This window comes from Ricinus communis, chromosome 10 (assembly GCF_019578655.1).
Source record: "Ricinus communis isolate WT05 ecotype wild-type chromosome 10, ASM1957865v1, whole genome shotgun sequence".
NCBI classification, from domain to species: domain Eukaryota; kingdom Viridiplantae; phylum Streptophyta; class Magnoliopsida; order Malpighiales; family Euphorbiaceae; genus Ricinus; species Ricinus communis.
Window position 1 is genome coordinate 6,460,506 of NC_063265.1, and position 23,866 is coordinate 6,484,371.

The 23,866-nt window shown below is 31.7% G+C and overlaps 3 protein-coding genes across 5 annotated transcripts; all 3 read left to right on the top strand.

Moving 5' to 3' along the window:
* The first annotated feature begins 1,780 nt into the window (after window positions 1-1,780).
* Window positions 1,781-2,685, top strand: LOC8283134 (UPF0098 protein CPn_0877/CP_0992/CPj0877/CpB0906). The gene is made up of 2 exons (XM_002530447.3): window positions 1,781-2,271; window positions 2,493-2,685. Exons 1-2 carry the CDS (start codon window positions 1,849-1,851, stop codon window positions 2,565-2,567), a joined length of 498 nt encoding a protein of 165 aa, XP_002530493.1. The 5' UTR covers window positions 1,781-1,848; the 3' UTR covers window positions 2,568-2,685.
* Window positions 2,686-8,072: 5,387 nt separating this feature from the next.
* Window positions 8,073-15,601, top strand: LOC8283132 (pre-mRNA-splicing factor CWC22 homolog). Its single transcript, XM_048380205.1, has 8 exons — window positions 8,073-9,265; window positions 9,379-9,568; window positions 10,802-10,905; window positions 11,004-11,106; window positions 11,197-11,498; window positions 12,865-13,170; window positions 14,129-14,665; window positions 14,988-15,601. The coding sequence occupies exons 1-7, from the start codon at window positions 8,300-8,302 to the stop codon at window positions 14,645-14,647; spliced, it is 2,490 nt and encodes an 829-aa protein (XP_048236162.1). The 5' UTR covers window positions 8,073-8,299; the 3' UTR covers window positions 14,648-14,665; window positions 14,988-15,601.
* Window positions 15,602-17,409: 1,808 nt separating this feature from the next.
* On the top strand, window positions 17,410-21,072 carry LOC8283131 (BAG family molecular chaperone regulator 4). Of its 3 annotated transcripts, XR_007214455.1 has the most exons (6): window positions 17,410-17,644; window positions 18,263-18,466; window positions 18,557-18,703; window positions 19,624-19,818; window positions 20,113-20,241; window positions 20,875-21,072. XR_007214455.1 is itself a non-coding variant. In XM_048370253.1 (4 exons), exons 1-4 carry the CDS (start codon window positions 17,609-17,611, stop codon window positions 19,786-19,788), a joined length of 552 nt encoding a protein of 183 aa, XP_048226210.1. In that variant the 5' UTR covers window positions 17,410-17,608; the 3' UTR covers window positions 19,789-19,988. The 3 variants fall into 3 exon arrangements, 2 of the variants coding, with proteins under 2 accessions (XP_048226210.1, XP_015581670.1); XM_048370253.1 differs by lacking the exons at window positions 20,113-20,241; window positions 20,875-21,072 and having other exon boundaries at window positions 19,624-19,988; XM_015726184.3 differs by lacking the exons at window positions 20,113-20,241; window positions 20,875-21,072 and having other exon boundaries at window positions 18,263-18,445; window positions 19,624-19,988.
* The last annotated feature ends 2,794 nt before the right edge of the window (window positions 21,073-23,866 follow it).

Consider the following 23,866-nt stretch of genomic DNA (forward strand, 5'->3'; position numbering starts at 1 on the left):
AAACAAGTAATTGCTAATATGCTTTAATTAAATAGAATAACAAATTATAGGTGCAAATCATTTAATATACAACATGATTACTAAACAAAAGCTAAATGAGGCTAAATATAATATTCGAAATTGAACCTAAAATATATGCATCTAAATTGGTCCGTGTATCAATAATTAATGAAATTAAAGACAGTTTATGTTACAGAAAGATAGTTAATGATTGAATCAAAGATGAAGATAAGTACTTAAAATAATTAATATTATCCACAAAATTTAGGGATCTCAGAATGATAGCTCAGATCGTTAATGGGTTTGGTTTCATATTTCTTGGTAGGAGGAAAAGTTGGACATAATGAAGATATCTTTTTTTCTTTCTGAAGGAGACATAATGAAGATTTTAAAGAAGAGCTTTTGGTCCAATTTTATTGAAAATGAGAATTTGGACCTATAAAAGAATGGGAAAAGTCCTCTACCAAAATAGTCACTTTATTTGCAACCAGTGATGTAAAGTAATCACAGCATAACTTCAGGCCCGCAATTTCTCCCTAGTTTCCTTAAACACTTCTAATTAATTAAACTGAAATCAAAAGAAAATGATGAAGGGTGAATTTTCCTTTTAAACTTGTTTTAAAGGATTAATTAGCTCTAATTTTCAACTTTCCCAGTAAATTAGAGGAAATTCTATTTATGGCACAATTATTATTGATAAAACATGGTTCACATTTTAAAACTTAATAGCTGTGACATCCTTTTGAAGCTTTGATTTCTTCTCCCTGCTTTATTCCATTTTCCAGACAAATTTTCAAATTGTGAGGGACACTGGATCATATTTGACACTATCTGTTTTAAATTGTACGCTTTCTCTTCTTTCTAGTCTCCAGTATTTACATACTGAGTTGGTTTAAAAATAATTTATGAGAAATTTAATCTCAAAGCTCAGTTAAATCAATCTTAAGGCAAACATTAAAAGTAATCTAAATAACAGAGGACAGATTCATGCTGCTTTGAGTCCATGCATGTTTGGTTGAACTTTAACTTTGTAATATTAAGCACTAATATGGTGATTAATGACGAACCGACGTACAATGTAGATTTACAGACACAATAACAAGCTGCTTGACGGTTCAAGTTTAGTATTGAATCTATTGATACTTGTTAAAAACATTTTTCTTACAAAATAAAGAATGAAACTCTTTTTAAAGAATTATGTAAGTTTTCATATGTTATAATTTTTATGTAAAATGAATTAAGATTTTATAATTTTTTAAAAAATAAATATATTAAAATATTAAAAATAACTATTGATTACAGGATTCTAAAGTTCACCTATATGATTATATGTACTCTGCGTTTCTACTTTTAAAGTAACTTCATCTATGCCTTCACCGACTCTTTATGTGGGTAAATGTGGAGCGAACCCAAACTCAATCCATGACAAAATTGGTCCAACATCAGTGACCAATGTGGTCTAATAATTCACATTTCTAGCCAAGCCAAGCCAAGCCCATCCTACACAAAACCTCAATTAGCAAGAACCCAATATAAGAAAGTGATAAGTGATCGAATTTCACTGCATATTAATCAAAGAACAATTGAGAATGGCGCACCACTGCATCTCCTATTGGCTGTCTGAAACCCTCCATGATGCTCCACGTGTTCATCCACGCGTCACGTTCTTCTACTTCATGCACCTTCTTTGGACAGCACGAAGCTTCTCTGCCCACGTGTCAACGCATATCTACGTAGGGAACAGCTTTTCTACCCTATATATAATCGCATACAACCTTTGGTTAGCACCCGACATAGAACTAAGACATAATTTCATCATATCCACTCAACAGAACTACTTTTGTGGCAATGGCAGGTGAGTTCAGGTTGGTTTCACCTGAAATAGACCAAGAAGGAAAGCTGCCAAGGAAGTATACAGATGAAGGTCAAGGAGCACGCAGGAATTTATCTCCACCATTGGAATGGTATAATGTGCCTGAAGGAACCAAGAGCCTGGCCTTGGTGGTTCAGGACATTGATGCACCTGACCCTGGCGGTCCTATTGTTCCATGGACCGTTTGGGTTGTGGTTAATATACCACCCACAATTAATAGGCTTCCTGAAGGGTTTTCAGGTAAAGAAGAGAAAGTTGGTGATGAATATGCAGGGATCAGGGAAGGTAATAATGACCTGAAAGTTCCTGGCTGGCGTGGACCTAAGCTTCCCAGTCATGGCCATCGGTTTGAGTTCAAGCTCTTTGCTTTGGACGATGAAATCGAGCTTGGAAACAGGGTAAGTGCATATTTATGTATATGGACTCGTGGTGTGGAAGCTGACATATAGTTTATTAGGATTGTCCAATTCGTATGCATGTGTGGTCTTTATTATAAATATATATGCTATACTAGAGTAGAAAAGTTACCATTTGGGCTACGCCTGTGATAATTACCAATAACGGCAGTTTGTGAATCACAAATTGATGGAGATTGGGTTGTAATATTGATGGAATGCAGGTGACCAAAGAGAGGCTGCTGGAGGAAATCCAAGGGCATGTGCTGGGAGAAGCAGTCCTGATAGCCAAGTTCTGAAGAGTTAATTAACGTTTGGTTCAAGTGGAAATATGAATACATTTCTTCTGGCTTTTCAATGTAAATTGCAGTCTTCAGATGTGGCATTAATGACTCGACGTTATCATTTTCTGATAAATTTCATTTGTGCTGATGGGAATGGAGCGTAGTCCAGAGTTATTCTGCAAATGTTTATGAATTTTGATAAGAGTTTAACTAACGGGTAACTGATTTTATCGAATTAGACAAAAAAATTTATGGAATTTGGCTGCGGTTAGAAATCTTTTTTGCTCAAAACCAATAAAAGCCCTTTGAAAATGTCTAAATTTGGTCCGAGAACCCTTCTTTTATCCGAGTATCTTCACACGTAAATTTCTTGATTTGGCTATTGTTCTTGAGGGTTATATTCTAGACTACTGACGTGTGAAGACAGTACTGGCGAACTATGAAACCTTCACAATCTGTAAGGTCGAACATTGATCTATCCATTAATTTGGACTGGCGGAGTGCAGCGGGTACGTTTTATGGGGATCGTACAAAATTCAGTCTCGTATTTTATTCAGGAAGCTGATCTTTTGACGATTTTGTGATTTAGCTTAAACTTTTTGACATGAATATGAAGGGCTAATTTTTTGACAGTAGTTTTCTTTTGGACATGTTTAATAATTTGCATGCGTTGGTTTTTAGTTGAAATAACTTTTATAGAACTTATAAAATTTTATTTATAAATTTGGTTTATAAACAGAAATTTAATTGACATTAGTAAAAATTTATAAAATTTATTTAAATATAAATTTAGAATCTATATGTGAATGAAAATTAAGTTATACTTTTATTTTTATATTTAAATATATGTAAAATTGATAAAAATTAATTTGTAAGTTTACATGCTTAAATTAGTGTAAAATTGTTAAAAGTTAATTTATATTTATAGATTTAAATTAATGTGAAATTGACTATTTTTAAATCTTTTTAGCTGTATAATTATTACTAAAATATTTTTCTTAATTTTATTTTATTATTTTATTCTTTATTTTTTACAAAAATAATTATTATATTAAATTTATTAATATTCTAACTAAATTTTTTATTTAATATTAATGAACTATAGTTCATAATTTGCTGATTTAGTTTAAATAATTCTATGATTATTTAGTTTAAAATAAATAACTATATACTTTTTTTTAACTTTAATGACAATTAATTTTTGTGGTCGGTGAATCAATGATCAAAGAGCGATAGACTATCCAATTAATATTTTGATTAAAATGATAATTTACTAAATTAATATAATAATATAATTTTAAAATTTATGTACTTTCATATATATAAAATTTTAATTTAGTTTATAAAAATATACAACTAATTGGTTTTTTATAATTCAGCAAAGATTAAATTTTATAAATTATTCAGTATTTATGATTGAAATATTAAATTTTACAAATCATTTAAATTTTATAAATTATTATTTTTTTTAAAATATCATTCAGTTTTTTATAACTAGTTTACTAAAAGTGAATATAATTTACAAAAGAAATTAAAAACTGTCATAGTTTTTATAAATTTATATGTTACTATAAATATTAAATTTATAAAATTAATTATTGTTTATAAATATAATTTGTGAAAAAATTTTAAAAGAATTGTTAATTAGCAATATATTTTACATTTATGAAAAATATCGTAATTTTTGTAAATCTTTTAGTTTTTTAATAGATTATTGAATTTTATAAAAGTAATAATCTTTTAATAACATTATTCATATCTCTCAACTAGTATTATTTATTAAAAAATTAATATAATTAATAAAAAATTATAAGGACGGTTGTTAATACTTTTTATATATTAGTCAAATTTTTTATAAAATAATAAATTTTATAAAAATAATCATTTTCTCATTATATTATTTCACAACTAATAATACTTGATATGGTGCAAATAAAATATAGAGCATCCAACGGGTAGCCGGTCATCTTTGTTCATAAAATTTAAGCAAGTTAATGATTAATAATATTTTAAACAAAGTAATATAATTCTATCTTAAACAAAATCACCATAGAAAGCTCTAATTTTTAGTTTTTTCTTTAGACTAGTTTTTAAAGATTAGCTATCTCTTATATAATTTTTATAAAGTTTAAAAAAAATTAAAATGAGAATGATTTTATAATTTTGTATTTTTGATATTAATAAATATCGATAGTTTTGAAAAATTGATAAAGATTAGAGAACTTAAGATTGATTTTATAGCAGTTAAATTTTAGTTGAAATTTAATTTTTAAAATTATTAACTATGTTAGTGAAACTAAATAATATAAATATTAAAATATAAAAAATTTATATGACCTCTTATATCAAAAGATTAAATTACATAACTAATTTTTATACCTTTTTTTTATATTATAATCTATACTGAAGTTTGTCTCTCTAATTTTATCGTTTAAACTGATATTTCTAAATTCTAAGCTATTGCTCTTTATAGAGTTATTTATATAGAAAAAGACTAAAATTTGACCAAAATTTAAACTTAAAATTTAATTATATAAAAAGATTAAAAAATCAAAAGCTGCGGTAATAATTGTAATTGCCTAAATTCGGCTGGATTAGTTAATTTGTAAGGCAAATTATCGATTGAAATGGTTAGTCTAAACCTAATTAGCAATCAACCTTTTAAAGCTATGTAAATAATGTTGTTCCTTTCCTTCTTGTTTTCCATTTAATATTAAATAAAAGCTATTGTTTAGGCCGAAGAGCAAATTGGCCTCTAAATAATTTTTGGGCACAAAAACACACAAAACTTATCTTTATTGTTATTTTGCGCCCCTCACTGATATGTATAAGCTGATGTGGCAACTATATATAATAATAAGAAAAAAGGAATTTAGCGGAACCTAACATCCATAGAAGAAATATAAAAAATAAAAATAATTTCATCATCAAGTTAAACTTCAAAAGCACCAAAACACGAAGAACCAGAAAATCACTGCAAAATGGCCAAGAATTTCAAATGAAAGGCTCAAAATCCTTAAAAAGTAAAAGAGAAAATCAATGAGAAGTATAACGAAGCTGGAATTTGAAGCAAAGAAACCAAAAAAAAGGTACAGAATCAAAAGTGCACATAAAAACTATGTTTGGTGTAAATCTTTAAAAAATTCATTTCATTTAAAAAAAAGACACGAGAGATGAGATAAAATAGAAATGATAAAGTTGAAAGAGATATTTTAGTGTTATGAAATGTATTGATTCATTAATGTAGAATTTATTTAGAAATTCTACCTGTTTTATTATAATTTAGTTTAACTATAATCAATTCCATATAAATTTAATTTAATATAGAATAATAAATTAACTTTCACTTCATTTAAAGCATATAAACTTTAGATTTAAAAATAAATTTCATAAAATTTATGAATTTCAACAAAACACTATGTAAACTTCAATTGATTATTTATTACAAGTAATCAAGAATGCAAAAATTGTATTAAGAAATAGTGTTTTAGCTCCAATAACTTGAAAGAAATTGATAAGTCATCTCGAAGAAAAAAGAGACTAAATTTCAAAATCAAGCAAAACAATAAAGTTTAACAAATTTATATCTCTTAAAAAAAAGATCAAAACCACAACCTTGGAGATTTCAAGCTTTCTATTCTTCACAATGAATCAATTTTGAATTATTTCCAACAACAACTAATTTTTGGAAAATCAGCTGCTACTTTGGTTATTCTTTCAACAAAAAAACAATATTTCCAAGTAACAATAGTCAAACATTAGTTATTCTCTTTACAAGAAAAACGATTGTAGAGTATGTGAGTGAAACAAAGCCATTTGGAAAAAGTAAGGATCGCGTCGATTGTAGATGAGTCTGAAAAAAGTAAGGATCGCGTCGATTGTAGATGAGTCAACTTTTTTTATGATGTTGAATAAGATTGTGTTTCATTATTGTCGATGAAGAAAAATAAAAAGATAGAGATAATTAACTTTATTCATATGAATTTATTTAATTGTATATTTAAATTTCTGTTGTGTTTGTTAATTTTTTATTAACTTTTTTAATCTAATTGGGTTAAAGAACTTAATATTTGATTGAGGTTATCGTTGTTTTGATAGTTTTACAATTTTTTGAAGGGAAAGTAAAAGGAAGAAGAAAGGGGAGAGAGGTAGAGAGAAAAAGAAAAAGAGATGGATAAAAACAATATAGGAAAAGGATGAGATGTGCACACCACGTTGTTTAAGAAAATGATGTTAGAATTTAAACATTTTTATGTTACATCTAGGTTATTATATTACATTTTTTTTTATAAATTTTATATATTTTTGTGCTCAAAATAGTTTATGAATCAATAAGTTTCTCCGCCTAAATATTAAGGGTGAAAAGACACCCTTTTCCTAAATAGTACAACCATTTTAAAAAAAGTTAATGATAAAAAATAAAATTAAAATTGCGCCTTAAGTCTCATAATTTATTGGTATTTAGAGCTCTTCACCAATTCATGAATGCTAACTACATTATTTTCACTATCTTTAAAATATCACAACAGTCTCTAAATTTTAATTTATAATAATATTTGTAAACTTGAAGTGCGATTTCATAAAAATCTCTTTTACCTTTTTTTACTTAAAAAATCATCAGATTGACTATGTGGTATATGTCACATATTAAAAGATTTAATTTTTGGCTTTTATTAAATATATACCAAGTTATCAAATGGTTAAAAATAAAGAAAAGGCAAAAGGTATAGATAACTCCTTAAACTCTTAGCTGAGTATCAATTAAGTCTTTTACTTTAAATTGGAACACTTAAACCCTTAAACTAAATAATATGAACAATTAAATCCTTTTATAGAACTTCATTACTATTCTTATAAACTATTTGGACAAAAGGCACGAATAATCCTCTAAATTTTATCAAATCTAAATTAACCTTTCAACTTTAAGTTGAAATAATTAGACTCTTAAACTAAATAATACTTAATAATTAAGTCCCTATATGCAACTCCATTATTATTATAGTTAACTATTTTTATTGATAAACGATCCACATAAAATGGCAACAATAGCATAAAAACACATAGATTATAAATTATATTTTCTTATATTTCTCTTAAATAATACAAAAGTTAAAATGATTATTTCAATAAAAAGGATAAAACCTACATTTTCACACCTAGATTATATCTTAATTCTTTCAATTTTCATATTTAGGTTTTATCTTTTTGTTTTCAAATAATTATTTTAATTTTTACATTATTTTTTATTTTATATTATTTTTTAAAAATATAAAAAAATATTATTTATAATTTAGGTGTCTTTATGCTATTGGTTACCATTAGGAGGTTATCCGTACCTTTTACCAAAACAGTTTTACCAAAACAGTTAACGGTAACAAGGTTGCATAAAAAAGCTTAATTGTTCCGCATCATTTAATTTAAAGACTTAATTGTTCTAACTTACAATTTAAGGATTTAATTGAAATTTAGCCCAAAATCTAAGGATTATTCGTACCTTTTCCTAAAGAAAATAAAAATACATTATTTTCTCGCATCAAAGAAGGAAGACAGGAGTGGTGCGACCCTTGATCCGATTGGCGTTAGGGTTTATCTTCTCACATTACTTTCATTTTCCAATTTTGATTGCTGGCGCCAGTACTTCAATTCGAATTGCTAGGGTTTATTAAATCTTCCTTTATTCAATTTATGTTTCCTTCCTTTCTATTCTGTTTTTAAATCTTAGCGACTTCTGTTTCTGAAAACAATCAATGGCGAGAAATTATAGCGATTCAAGTGACGACGACCGGAGTAGGCATCATCGTTATGAACGAAACAGTGAGCATAGGCACAGGGACGATAATAAAGACAGGGATAGAGAGGAACGGAAGGCGGTTAAAGAAAGTTCTGATGAAGAAGGAGAGCTTGTAGAGAGAGAAAGAGGCGGCGGCCGGCGAGATAGAGAGAGAAATAATGAACGTAGGGATAGGGATAGAGATAGAGATAGAGATAGAGTTGATGAGTATAAGCGGAGTTCTGATGATGATGATGATAATAAAGAGAAAAGAGAGAGAGGAGAAAGAGAGAGAAAGAGGAGGGACGAAAATGGGCATGGAAAGCGAGAAATTGAGGATAGAAATAGGTACAGACAACCTGATGAGAGGAAATCAGGGCGAGATAGGGATAGAGTTGATGACAGACACAGAAGCCATAGAAATAGAGAAAATGTTGGCGAGTATGAGAGGCATAAGGAGAAGAAGAAGAATAATGAACAGATAGAGGATAGTAGAAAAGAAGTCGAAGAGGTAAAACTTCGGAAAACAACGTTAGAAGGAGGGAATTTGAATGCTGAAACTCCTAATTTGGGTAAGAGTGGAGGTGTTTATATTCCTCCTTTTAAGTTGGCTAGAATGATGAAAGAAATAGAAGATAAAAGTAGTACTGAGTATCAAAGATTGACGTGGGATGCTCTCCGGAAGAGTATCAATGGCCTTGTGAATAAGGTCAATGCTACAAATATTAAAAATATTATTCCCGAATTGTTCTCTGAGAATCTTATTCGAGGAAGGGGTTTATTTTGTCGATCCTGTATGAAGTCTCAAATGGCTTCTCCAGGATTTACTCCTGTGTTTGCTGCTCTGGTAGCTGTTGTCAACACTAAATTTCCTGAAGTGGGTGATCTTTTGTTGAGGAGGATAGTATTGCAGCTCAAGAGAGCATATAAACGGAATGACAAGGTGTGCACATAAATCTATTTTACTACATCTGGGTTATGTTTATTTTAGGAAAATTTATTTAAATTAAATTGCTTATGTTCTGGATAAATTTCTTTTCTTTGTTGTATTTACAGCCTCAATTGCTAGCAGCTGTTAAATTTATCGCACATTTGGTGAACCAGCAAGTGGCTCATGAGATTATTGCTTTAGAGCTACTTGCTGTTTTGCTGGAGAATCCCACAGATGATAGTGTTGAGGTAGCTGTGGGTTTTGTTACAGAGTGTGGATCTATACTTCAGGATGTGTCACCAAAAGGCTTGGATGGTGAGAATGCGATTCTAAGTATATGTGATTTGTCAGCAATTATGGTGATAGTTGTGACATTTATTTTATGCTGTTAGTTTGAATTTTTTTGTGCTTCGTGAAATTAGTAGTTTTCTTGTTAATATTGATTTTTTGATCATATGCACTTGCTATTGGGTTGGTTTTCTTTTAATTGCTTAATTTGCTGGGATGTTCAGATAATTGCTTGCATAGGATAGTGGCTCGTCTCTGTTCATGAATATAATGGAGGAACTAACTTTGTTGTCTTCTTTTGACGATTTTCCTTTTTCTGTAGTGTAAGTTTATGTAAAGGGTGCAAGCAGTGTCTCTAGAACTGATATCACTGGTATAACTGTGGCTACTATAAAACCATGTTATCAAGCTCAGTTAGATTTGTTCTGCAAAATTTCTTACCGATTCAGCAGAAATGAATAATTTAAGTGTTATTCCTGGAATAGGAATTGATGTAGATGTAGTGGAATCATATTGAACCTATGCATCATAGTTGCTATCATGGTTAATAAACAAGCATCGTTTTTATTAGGAAAAAAGCTTTATACCCTCAGGAGAAAGGTTTTTTACTCTTGGATATAGCACACAGTGGCCAGTGGCCTTCCGTTGGCTGTCTGGACTAGTGGTGAATTGTGTCTGGATACTATAAAACCATTTTATCATGCACAGTTAGATTTATTATTCTGCAAAGATATCTTACAGATTCAGCAAAAGTTATTACTTTAATTATTATTCCTGGAATAGGGATTGATGTAGATGTAGTGGAATCATATTGAACCTATGCATCATTGTTGCTCTCATGGTTAAATAAAAGCACCATTTTTATTAGGAGAAAAGCTTTTATACTCTCAGAAAGAAAGGATTGTCTTTACTCTTGGATATAGGACAGAGTGGCCAGTGGCCTTCTGTTGGCTGTCTGAACTACTGTGAATTGTGTTATGGTGAGAATTTTGTTGCTCTTCAATTAAAAATTTAGAACTTCACGTATCTGCAGGTATTTGGATGTTTATTTTTCTTTTAGAAATAAGGAAAAAGCTTGGTGGCTTGATTGCATATTGTCTATTTACTGCCTTCAAATTTCTTTTTCTCTTGGTGAATGGATTTGTAAATGGTGTTCCTTTTTGAGAAAGTTACTTTATAGAAAATGCAGTTTATTTATGCATTTTTTCTATTCTCGAGCTCTCCTTTTAATATGGTTGTTGTGGCTTCTGGATTTTGCAGGTGCTTTTGAGCGATTTCGTGGGATTCTTCATGAAGGAGAGATTGACAAGCGAGTGCAGTTTTTAATTGAGGGCCTCTTTGCAATTAGAAAAGCCAAATTTCAGGTGCGCCCTTTTTGCTTCTTTTTTTAGATTGTGTGATGTTCTACATATGGCAAACAGTAGCATAAATAACTCTTTTGTTTTGATGTATGCATTTGCAGGGGTACCCTGCTGTTCGTCCAGAACTGGACCTTGTAGAGCAGGAGGACCAGCTGACACATGAGATATCGCTCCAAGAGGACATAGATCCTGAGATCACCCTTGGTATGCCTTAGAACATGGACTCACATGTAGCGCCCTGATTAAGTACCTTGCTATATATGGTTGTGAGAGTATTCTGTTGTTTTCCTTCAGATATTTTTAAACCAGATCCTGATTTCCTTGAGAATGAGAAGCGATATGAAGAATTGAAGAAAAGCATCCTTGGTGAGGAGTCTGAGGATGAAGAAGTTTCTGATGCTGCTTCAGGTGATGAGGATGAGGATGATGATGAAGAATCTGAGGAAGAAGATGAAGAGCAGATGCAAATAAAAGATGAGACTGAAACTAACCTTATCAATTTACGCAGAACAATTTATTTAACCATCATGTCCAGTGTAGATTTTGAGGAGGCAGGGCACAAATTATTGAAAATTAAACTTGAGCCAGGACAAGAGGTAAGCAATGGAGAGGTTCTTTCTACATGCTGCTATATATTAATTATTTATGTAGTTGGAATATGTCCTTTTAGTATTCAATAGAAAAAAGCAATTTAAGCAACAGAATGTCAAACTGCTGTAGCCAGATCTTCCTTTTGCTCCTGTAGCAAATTATTAAGGTGTGGTTTAAGGCTATATGGATCAATAGCCTGTATGAAGTAAGCATTAAGATTTGTTCCAGTTGAAGAAAAAGATCATGAAAGTCTTTCCCAACTTCTTAGTGATAGAGAAATTTTTAAATAGACTCAGCCTACCACGTCATCCATAGACAAAACCAATTGCATAGTGAAATGTGGCATTATTTATCAGTTGTTGAATTTGCATTTTTTGGCTTTTTATCACAAGTGGCTAATGGTAATAAACAAATCAATTAATGCAAATACAATTACTAATAAATAAGCCATTGTCATTATACAATTAGTTTGGTATATGGATGACGAGGTAGATTAAAAATTTCAATTTGGTGATAAGTCAAGAGAAAGAATAAATACATAGGGCATTGAGGTCTTGCCAAACAATGTACAGTTATGTCAATCATTTTAAAAGAAAATTAGTAAAACAAATGGCTATGATAGCTTGTACTTTACAAGTTGCTATCTAGTATATTAAAAGCCAACCTGTTTTGGTAATTCATCTCTTATAACTGAGAGAGAGAGAGAGAGAGAGAGAGAGAGAGAGAAAGATCCTTTCTTGCATGATTCTTCTATTCCTTTTAACTTGACACAGTGACACTTTCTTGTCTTTAAAGTAAGTACCCTGCGAGCCCCGTGATACATTTTTAATTTTTTTGGTATACCTCAAAGCAACTGTGGAGAGTGCTAGGGCTGCCATCCGAAGATATTCAGCCTAAGGACACCACATCTAAACAAATTATGCACTAACTCAATGGCATTTATCAGCGCATATCATTTATTGATTAGGATATACCTTCTCTTAGAGAAGATTATTGAGGCTGAAAATCCTTCTGAATGTAAGCTTTGCCAGCTAATATGCAACTTTGGAAGGAGCACAATATTATTAAATTGCCTTCTCTACCTTTCTCATTGTAGAGTCAAGAACGAAAAATAATTTATTTGATAAATATTTCTGTCTCTATACCACTCATGTAGAATTTTGTGTTTTCTTTGCATTTTACTGCACAACTTTCTTCCTGCTCAGACTCTTACTTTTGCCTTTCCTTTTATTTCGGTTGGGGGTGGTTTCTAGCATATTTTATTTCGATGAATAGATTTTGAAGTATCATTTTTAGCTTTATAATTATGTTATATTGGACTTTGCTTAAACTACTTGGGCTCTTACTGTTTTGTTTAATTGGTCTATGTAGATGGAACTATGTGTCATGCTTTTGGAATGCTGCAGTCAGGAGAGAACATACCTGCGTTACTATGGTCTTTTGGGTCAGAGATTTTGCATGATTAACAAAGTCTACCAGGAAAATTTTGATAAGTGCTTTGTTCAGCAGTATTCCATGATTCATCGACTGGAGACAAATAAGTTGCGTAATGTGGCAAAGTTTTTTGCACATTTACTTGGAACAGATGCTCTGCCTTGGCATGTGTTAGCTTATATCCGCTTAACTGAAGAGGATACCACTTCTTCTTCTCGCATTTTTATCAAGATTCTCTTCCAGGTAATTGAAATGGTCTATCCTTACATATTTATTTTCTTTTCCTAAGGTCTTACCATATGTAATATTCCTGAAGTAGCTTTTTCATAGGAGATGGGTTAATGTATGTGGCTTTAACCAAGTTGCTCTGTTACCATTTTGGCTATGAAATTATAATCATATCTGTGAAATTAAATTATTTGTGTACGATAAGTGTGAATGACTGGATAGGTAAAAACAGTTCCAATTTTTAGAGTGGGATGTTTGAAACTTCTTTTGAAAGTAGAAAGTAGGATATAAATGAACATGTAGCTGTAGAGAGGACGCATGAGGCAACAGAATGTAAGATTGAGGTGTCTGTGCAGCCCAATAGAGTAGAAATTGGTTAGACAGATGCTTAGGAAAATTAAAAGAATGAAAATCTTAATAGTGAGTCTGAAAACCTTCTGTGCACAGTGCAGGATCTCTTTTAATTACTATCTCCATCGGAGAAACTAAGTTTTACCACCTAAGTGGCTGCATTAAAATTGTCATTTTAATTTCTTAGGATTTTGTATCATTTTTTCCAGCGGTTAAATTGCAATTATATTTTCAATCTATTAAATTTAGATTAGGGGAAAGAAGCTCATGAAAAAGTGTCCTTGAAGAAATGATGAGATAAGAAGCCACAACCATGGCATCTCTAACCTCTAGTCTGTAAAAAAAGATGCTAAGTGAGTTTGGTGTGCACAAGTTTTTCATTGTTCCTGTTCTTGATATTCGAATAAACATGAATCACGCGATTTGCTTTTAAACATACATAATTTGAATTATTGGTAAATATGTTGCTTTAGAAAACTGCAAGGAGAAGCAAGCCATGTCGCTTTCTATATAGGTAATGCAAATATTTGGGAAGGTTGGGCAATTCACATATGTGAAACAAATGTCTAAGAGGAAAATTTGCTTTAGTGGAAACCTAATGGTCAACTTTATTTTGCTGCAGGAGTTGTCAGAGCATCTTGGCATCCGTACCTTGAATGAGCGCCTTACAGACCCGAATATGCAAGACTCATTTGAATCAATTTTCCCAAGAGATAATCCTAAGAATACGCGCTTTTCCATTAACTTCTTTACATCCATTGGGCTTGGTGGCATCACTGAAAATTTGCGCGAGTACTTGAAGAATATGCCACGGCTTATCATGCAACAGCAAAAACCTGTGTCTGTATCTGAGTCTGAATCAGATGATGAATCTGGAAGTTCTAGTTCATCTGACTCGGAGTCCGCTAGCTCTGGATCAGAAACAGAGTCGGATTCATCAAGTTCTGATGAAGATGAAAGACGCAGGAAGCGAAGTAGAAGTGATAGGGATGAAAGAAGCAAGAAGCAAAGTAAAGGAAGCCATAGGGATGAAAGAAGCAAGAACCAAAGTAAAGGAAGCCATAGGGATGAAAGAAGCAAGAACCAAAGTAGGAGAAGTGATAGGGATGAGCGAAGCAGGAAACAAAGCAGGAGGGATTGAGAAGACATCTATTGCAAGGTAAAAGAAAAACTCAAGCTTTTGGATCCATTAGATCTCTATTAGAAGCAATCATGTGAGAATGGAAGCATTTCTGTCCAAACATTTTCACATTAGAAACTTCTTTCTCTTTTAGACGCTTCAGATGTATTTCATTTTGTCAATTGATTGACAGTCCTGAACTTGGTGCTGTGTTATAATATTTAGCAAAAATCCTCAATTTGGTTAAGAAATTGTGATTAGACTACAGCAGCTATTTCTGTATGTATACTAATTCATAGAAATAGTTACTCTTTGTTTGAAAATATAATCTGACTCGTGATTTCACGACTGTTTCTCCCAGGGTTGTGGAAATTTCAAGGCATGTCTTGGAAATGGAGGATTTTTATTAGAGTGCTGTTTGAAGTCACTGCGGCCATTGGCTGTGGTAATTAGCGGCTAAGAATACTGATGTGGAGTAACAAGTACTTTGAAGGATATCGAATCTGGTCTGAGTGTCCTTTACCCTGAGGACCGTGTTCATTGGTTTGTATTTCAGCTGCAGCAACATCAGAACGAGGAAGGTGTTTCAATATGTTCAAGTGCTTTATGATGTACCCATCTATGTGGATTATTCTATTTATTCTATCCTCTCCCTGGGCATGTTGCTTTAAATCGACCATTGTAGTTCAAGTCGGGTGTTTTGGGGTGAACCAAGTGAGGCTGAAAACATGGTTGTCAGCATATTTCTGTCCAATCCTTCTTAGTATCTTATAGGTAGAAATTCTGAATGACAAGTCTTAGGCAAGTCAAGTTTGTTCTTTTGTTTGTTGTTTAATCTGAGTTCTTAGCAGAAGTGTGGCAAAAAAATATTTGATCTGGTTCAGACTCTTGTCACATCAATTTGTAATATTAGAGCTTGTGCTATTTTAATAACTGATCCGGATCTTTGAAATGCATAAGAGACTATGGCTTTAACTTCGGCTTGCATTGTGACTAAAGGTGGGGAATGGAAAGACGTATTGAGTAAATATAAGAGGTGAAAATAAGGGATTATGGCTGGTGTAAGAAATAGCAAAGAGGCCCTGGCCGGTTTGACCAAGACCAATGAACTTATATGTAAAATTGTTTTAAGTTAACTTCTTAAAAATATCTTAAAATTAATAAAAATATTATTTTACTGTCATAATTTTTTTTAAAAAAATATTATTTTTCTAGTTTTTTAAATTCATATTGTGTTTATTTTTCGGTTATCTTTTGATTTTTTTTAGTTTTTTTCAGTTATTTTTTTATTGTTTTATTTAAAAATAATCAAAAAAAATTTAATTAAAACTGTAAATAAAAAAAGAATCTAAATTCTTGATGTTTTAATACAGTAAAATTAGAAAAATACTGTATATTTGATAAAAAAAAGGATAAATCTGATATTTTTTTCTTATTCTAATTGGGGTCTTCTTGCCTACCATGAAGCACAAGTTCTCTTTTTTTTTTTTTTTTTTTTTTTTCTATTATTGTTTTCATGAGATATATATAAAGACAATAAATCTTTATCACTATTGGCGAATGGTAGGATGTCTATAATTTTAACAAATATTTTGTTAAAGCATAATTAGCCATTTCAACTTTCTTTCAAAATGCAATCTTTTCTATTTTCAAGTTTTTGGTAAAACCGAAAAGTAGGTTATTCGGCCCTCACACGGTAATAAGCATACTAGTCTCAGATTTGATTGGGCCAGCCAAGCCTAGCCAAGCCGGCAAACTGGACTAGTTAGAGAAGCACATTAGTTAGGCAAAAGGTACAATTTAGCCCCTAAGCAAATTGGGGAAGAACAATTAAAACCTTATCCTATATTTTGTCTCAAGTTGACCCTTTACCTCTTAAAAAAGGTCCAATTAATGCCAAATTGCTAATGGTGTTAATATTTATATTAAAGCGATATATTTTTAAAATCCAAGCAAATGATGTAATGACATTTGGCTCTCTACAAATTCAAACCCAAATTTTAACAAAAATCAAATAAACTAACAATATCTACATACATTACCTAAGACTTTAGACAAAAACATCAAACCTAGAATTTAAAAAGAAAAAGAAAACATCAAACTCAAACTAATAATATTTGCAAGTGTTTATAGCCGGCGTGTTTGGAGACATCTGTAGCGTTCAACAGAGAAAATCGATTTGACACTTTTGTGGCTTTCGACGTCTATGACACTTCAGTTTTGAGATGGCTATATGTTAGAAAAACTATTTGATTCTTGAGATGGCTATTAACCAGTTTGAGATGGGCAACACTGATTTGAGATGGTTGCTCGTTGTTGTTCAATTTCCGTTTGTTCGCTTGGCATTCTTGTCATCACAATGAGGTTGCTCCTCGTTCATTATCCATCATTTTCCATGAACTTGTTTGATTGAATAATGGTAAAGAAAAAATGAATTTGCGATTAGAGGAATATCTAGAAAAAGAAGAAGAAATTAAAAGAATAAATAGAAAAAGTGATTTTTTTATTCATTTAGTTTACTATTTTTATCTTTTTATTTTTTCTAATAAAGAGCAAAATATAGCATTTACATGTCGTCTTATTATTGTTAATATTTTTAAGTAGATCTACTATTAATTATGATTCTAACTGTGTTAGAATTGGGTTTAATTAGACTTTTTTAAAAGCTAAAGGGTCTATTTGAGAAGTTTTAAAGTATGAGGTTTTAATTGTACTTTCTTAATCTCTTTAGGGGCTAAATTGTACTTTTGCCCATTAGTTGCCTCCTTTGTAAACATGGTCTTTCCCGAGTCTGCTGAATCGAAAAAGGCATGTATGTCTATACTAATCCATACGTATATTGATTATCCATTGAAAACCGATAGACCCAGTTCTCATTATTAAAGCATTAAGCAAACAAAGGCAGGCAAGTAAAGTAGCATTATAAGGTTTCAAAGTAAAGTAGCATTCATAAGGTTTCACCAACTCCAATTCTGAGATCCGATGAAGAATTCAAGTTCGAAGAATGATGATTGGGAGGTTAGGCCAGGTGGCATGCTTGTCTAGATTATTATTATTTTTTCTGAAAAAAAATAAATTGTTACGGATGTTTATTGGTTTAGCGGTTCGTGTACTATTACCAGTATTGAGATTTCTTGAATCTACTATTTTAGTGTTAATGTGTTTTCAATTATGCTTGTAATTTTAGTTTGTTTTGATATAATGACAAGTTAGTTGTTTTGTTTTGTTTCCTTTAAGCTTGATCAGAATAAGATTCAGTTTTTGAATTATGGCCTTCTGTAAAAGAAAAACATCCTTAGCTTTGTTTCAGAAATCAGTTTTATTTTGATTACTTTTTGTTAAATAAAGAGTCCTTAAGATTGTTTTTCTCAACTTTGGGGCATTGTAAAATCAACGAGCTTTGGTGAGTTGCTAACACTTATGCTGCATCATATTAAGTTGTTTGTTTGGGATATGGTTTTACCTCTTGAAAAGGGTCTACTTTCTTCCAATTGTGGAAATTGCTATTTGTTGTTTTGTGCTTTAATATCAAAACTTCATTGTAAATTTCTGGTTTAGAAAATTCTGTAACACTGTTCCTTTATTTGTGTAAATTATCGATTGTAAATATTCACAAGATATTTTGAACTTAAACAGCAAAAGAGAGAAAAAGAGGAGGACGGGAAGTATTTGTGTGATAAGAAGTATGAGGAGATGAAGGAAAGGGAAGAGACTTCAAAGGCAGAGGCAAAGGATAGCGAAGGCATTTTAAAGAGGGAATTGAAGGATAGAGAGGAGATGTCAAAGGCATTTCAAGCTATTGCTCAAGTTAGAGACGAGGTTGATAAGCTCGCAGAAAGGGTGTGCCCATGTTTACTGCTGTGGAAAACTAATCATCAAAGCCTTTTTTATGCTGTGGAGTGTTGACTCTAGTGTTCATTTTTTCTTCAGGTGTCTGCCTTAGAAGTGGCTGTGAATTGTGGGACCAAGGTCGCGAATGAGGAATTTGTTGTGCCATCAGAGTTACTGATGAGGCAATTGCTGAAATTGGATACTATTGAGGCTGAAGGAGAAGCAAAGATGCAGCGAAAGGCTGAGGTTAGTATTTTGTTCTGTGGGGATTGCATTTTATAATTTTTTTTCTTTGCATCTTTTCCAAGATAATTATAACGAGTTTTGGATCTTAGAAGTATTTGCAAGCATGGCTTGTATCTCCTACATTTGATATACAAGTGTTCCATTTAGAAAAGTGTAGTTATCAAATTATGGTTGCTGTGCCACCAAGATTGAGGGAAATGATTCTTTTTAGGACTAAAGGGGAGGTAGCTATTACTGGCCACTCTGGGTACAGCTCTGTAGGTATTTGTACTGAGCCATTGGAAGATCTTGTATGCCAGGAAGCCAATATAGAGCCATTCCATGGACTTAGAACCTTCTCTTTCTTCTTTTTATGCCATGTAATGAGATGTGAGTGATATAATATAACCATTCAGTGGTAGATGTGATTCTTCTACAAATAACACATGTTCTAAATTTTCCTTTACGGGCTTTTATATAGTGCTTGAAAGCCTCCTTATCTCTTTTTCGATATGAAGATGAACCTGGAAGCCTGAAATAAAACAGGACGAACTTTGCAATTCTTATTGGATAAATCTGTACTTATTTATTTCGTTTATTTCTTATTTTACTGCAAGCTAATATCCATACTATTATATTTCTTCTTTAAGTCTTGGAAACTACAGTTTCTTTTTGCTTCATTTCTAATGTTCCTGTGTTCTGTTTTCCTAACTTACCTCACTGTTCTAAGATTTTTTCAGATTATTCATAGTACCTTAATCTATCAATTCCTATGTTGGGATTACTTATATGTGCTGCTTACTTGGCTTTCTACTTCTTTAGTTCTTCCGCTCATTTTTCTTGTTAAGATGCTTCTTCCCATCTCAAAAGATGAGAACTTTTAGACTTATGTGAATTATTTTAATGGTCTATGAATGCTGATCAATGCTCCTCTTTAACAGGTACGTCGTATCCAGAACTTCCATGAGGTGCTGGACGACTTAAAATCAAGTAATTCAAAGCCATTTGGCAATAACAGTGATGCTGTGTCAGTGAGAACTGAATGGCTATCCATTGACTCCAGTGTAGAAAGCTCGAGTCCACCCCCAATCTCACCCTCAACCTGAATCACTTAGGATTGGGAAAGGTTTGATTAGGTACCTGTTTGACTATCATGGTCTATAAAGCTTAGTGTAGAATATATATTATTTGGAAACTGGAACTCATTATTATGTTTTTGTACCCCAATTTATTTTGAAATGGTTTCTTGGCTAGAAAATTTTACATCTTCAAATGCTTGAAAATCTATTGTTATCTTCTGGATTAACCCTTACTCTTACAGACTCCAATATATTTTTGCATATGGTTTTATCTCAAAGTTGTACATTTGGATATCAGAGATTCGTAGATGATTGCTGCATTCTGTGTATTTTCCCTGTGACTTTAACCAGATAGGGCATAGGCTTCTTTTCCCAGAGCAGCAGCGTCTCCAACCTTTTGCTATTCTTCAGTCATCCACAAGGGCATCAACAATCAATACGTTCTAATCTATGACAAAACCTGTTCCTTCCAATTTACAGGTTAGGCTTTTTGATTTGAACTCTCTTACCAGCAATTAGAGCTGTAAATGAGCCAAATCTCTTGTGAACTATCTATCTGGAGCTTGACTCGGTAAAAGCTCGTTCGAGCTTATCAATAGAAGTTCGCTAGGGTTAACAAACTAAGCTCAAGCTTGTCAATATTCGGCTAGTTAGCTCGCGAGCTAGCTCATTTGCAAACTTATGAGCCTATTCGTGAGCTAACTCATTAATTAGATTGAGGATGAAAATTATATATATATATATATATATATATATATATACTAATGTGTTAAAATAATATTGTTTTTATTATATAATATAATTAATTTCTATTAAACACTAAATATTTAAAATTAATCAATTCAACATGATAAAATAAATGGTATTGTTAAATAAATTAATAGAATTAAAATTCAAGTTAAGATTGATAAATAAGTTTTGAGTCAAGTTTGAAATAAGTTCTGAGTTCAATTCAAATTTGTAATTATTGAATTCAAGCTTGATTCAAGTTCAATAGAAAATAGTAACGAGTTAAATTTAAATTTATTAAAGAGGTTTGGTTCGTTTATAGCCCTACCTGCACTTGGAGTGATACACTAACCCGGTTACCATTCTTGAATGGCTCATTTACAGAGGGCATTATGCAAAAGAGGACATCCAAGAAGGTAAATACGAGGACAATTAAGTGTTGAAAACCGCAAGGGAGAACTCTACCTTGTTGGTAAAAGGATCTCCGACTTCGAAACTTGTTCAGCTCATCTAAAGAATACCGACTCTAGCTGGTGTAAATAAGCGAGTATTTTGGTGGGAAGTTTTTCTGATTTTCCTTAATTCTTAATTCTACCTATAAAGTATAGTAAAGTAGATTCATTATGTGATCACAAGTTGGAATGAGCGCATAGAAAAAGCAATGAGCCAAAGATAATTAGGCACTCTACAACTATGCTGCCAACGAACAGTAGTCAGATAAAGTTAATGCCTGAATAATGCATGATATTCCATTGGAAGAAACATCTCTTCCCCACATTCTAAAGACTTTAACACTACTGGAGAGTGATCCATAGCGGTGCAAAGACCATCTAAGCTTCACTGCGCATAGGACCCAAAAACTGATTACAACAGTCACAACTGCAGAAGCAAATTGGAAGAAGACTATGGTAGAGTTGTGGTACGATAATTGGGCTGCAAGTTACATTTTTGTAATGCCTTGATGAAAGAGCGGTCTGAGGGATCGGGAAGTCCTGAGATTGCAAGGCTGGCTTTGCCCCATAATGGAAGTAGCATATGACCAAAGAACATCTTATATGCCCAAGGGGACCAGAAAGGCAAGATAGCAGTGAAAGTTTAATGTGCTATCAATGCTTAGGTGAGAGCCCATTTCTTTCTACAAGATGGAGATCATCTGCCTTGTACTGTCACCCAAGTTCAGTCACTCAGGTGTAGCTGCAGCTGGGCTACCCTGTGCATATGCTACTAGAATAACTGTATTGCAGCCATTGCTGGTGGGTGGGAATAGTTATGTAGATGCTAAAACAAGGATGCCTTAAAATTTGGGTTACGCCTTGATCGCAGGTGACAGCTAGACCTATTTATGAGTTTGACTCATCCGGCTCACCGAAGCTCGTCTGAAAAAATTTCTGAATTTAAACACGTATTTTTATATTATGTTTGCTAAAGCTCAAATCCGATTATTCTTTAGATGGATTTAGGGATGGTATTTCTTTGAAGCTTGTTGCTTAACTCGATAAGAAAATTATAAAGTAATTTTTTTTAAAATTTTTTTTAGGATAGACTAAACTTGATCAAAATTTTAAACTCGTATAATCGAGCAGGGCTCAAGCCTAGGCTTGAAAAATTTAAGCCGGACAAATCCTGAATTGATATTTGAACAACTCTAGTGATACCATGATATTTTTGGTATTGATAATTAATCAAATTAAAGTCCTATGTCATTATCTGAAGAGAATTTTCGACTCCATGAGATCTTCGTAGAATCTTGGCCCAAAATCAAGAAAAGCCGAAACTAATTATAGTCTGCCTTTACTTTAACCCCATGATACACGGCACCTGAAATTGTGGTCCTGAGGATCACAAGTTTTGCACAAACAATACTAGTTGTCTTGCAAGCTACAACGTCCACAATTACCTGAGGGATGATTTCCTGTTGTTCTTACCTAATCGGTCGCTTTAGCATCTTAACCTAGAAAGAGTATATCACAATTGAAAAATAGAGGTTTGGAAATAGAAATGGTAATAGTTGGACTGTTAATTTGTGACTCCATAATGTCACAGCCCGCCTCGAATAAGCTTATAATCAGCGGATGGAAAAGCACTATTCTCTATATGATTCAAGAGTAGTCTTAGGTAGACCAATCTAATGGACTGCTGCTGGTCCTGACTTCGTGGACCTAAAAATTTATGTCTTCTGCAGCAGCAACCTCAATCCTCGAGCAATGGCAATAAATGATAAAACAAGCAAAAGGTGTTGGACATGAACAATAAATTAACACATCATTGGCCGAGAGAACATGAAAGGAACCAACGCCAAACAAAACGGTTAGTTGGTTTGTTTCTCTCTTTCATGAGAGACGGTCAATAAACAATTGTCCTTTTCAGCTGAACTTTCAACCTTTCTCAAACTGGCCTACAATGCAATTGCACGTTCTTTCTCCGGGGGGACTGCCAACGGAATTTAAGAAGAAACAGACACATTCTATCATTCCCAAAAATACAATGGAAGTTTATCCCATGGAATCTATTTTAAATTGTTATTATTCTTAAAACTCTAGAAAAAGAATTTCTAAAATCTTGAAAATTTTATTATTAGTTAAATTTAATATATATATATATATAATAAAAAAATTAACTCTCCTTTTTTAATTAATAAATATATGGTGTTTTTAAGGGTGAATTTGTTTAAAACAAAGGACTTTTACTTTACTTTAAATCTTATCCTTTAAATTTTATATAAGTAAAGACGACTATCAACCTGTTGAACCCTCTACAATTTTATAATTATAAAAATAATTAATATTTTACAAAAAATGATAATACTCTTTATATTTTTTCACAAATTATATTAATTATTTTGTACTAGTTGCAAAAAAAAGATATTACAAAAAAATGATTACTTTAGTAAAATTATTACGAAAGTGTTACGAAAAATGACAATTTTTTTCATATTTTTTTGCAAATTATACTAATTTTTCATAAGTCTTGCTAGTTATGAAAAAAATGAATGATATTACGAAAAATTATTACTTTTGCGAAATTTAATGATTTACGAAAAATATTAAATTTTTTATAATCGCGAAATATATTGCTAAATTACGAAAAATAACAATCCTTTTTATATTTTTTTGCAAATTATATAAATTTTTCGTAAGTATTACTAGTTGCGAAAAAATTATAACTTTATGAAATTTAATGATTTATGAAAAAAAATTGGCAAATCTACAAAAAAATTAAATTTTCATAATCGCGAAATATATTACTAAATTAGGAAAAATGATAACCATCTTTATATTTTTTCACAAATTACACTAATTTTTCATAAGTAAAATTGCTTGTAAAATAATAATAGTTTTTATGAAATTTAATGATTTACGAAAATATTGATAAATTT

Excerpts from the sequence above, each read along its gene's own strand:
- LOC8283132 (XM_048380205.1), top strand. The coding sequence starts at position 8,300 with ATGGCGAGAAATTATAGCGATTCAAGTGACGACGACCGGAGTAGGCAT. Across the intron at positions 9,569-10,801 it reads GTCACCAAAAGGCTTGGATG|GTGCTTTTGAGCGATTTCGT; the intron begins GTGAGAATGCGA and ends TGGATTTTGCAG. Across the intron at positions 13,171-14,128 it reads TTATCAAGATTCTCTTCCAG|GAGTTGTCAGAGCATCTTGG; the intron begins GTAATTGAAATG and ends ATTTTGCTGCAG.
- LOC8283131 (XM_048370253.1), top strand. The coding sequence starts at position 17,609 with ATGAAGAATTCAAGTTCGAAGAATGATGATTGGGAG. Across the intron at positions 17,645-18,262 it reads CGAAGAATGATGATTGGGAG|CAAAAGAGAGAAAAAGAGGA; the intron begins GTTAGGCCAGGT and ends GAACTTAAACAG. Across the intron at positions 18,467-18,556 it reads TTGATAAGCTCGCAGAAAGG|GTGTCTGCCTTAGAAGTGGC; the intron begins GTGTGCCCATGT and ends TTTTTTCTTCAG.
- LOC8283134 (XM_002530447.3), top strand. The coding sequence starts at position 1,849 with ATGGCAGGTGAGTTCAGGTTGGTTTCACCTGAAATAGACCAAGAAGGA. Across the intron at positions 2,272-2,492 it reads AAATCGAGCTTGGAAACAGG|GTGACCAAAGAGAGGCTGCT; the intron begins GTAAGTGCATAT and ends GATGGAATGCAG.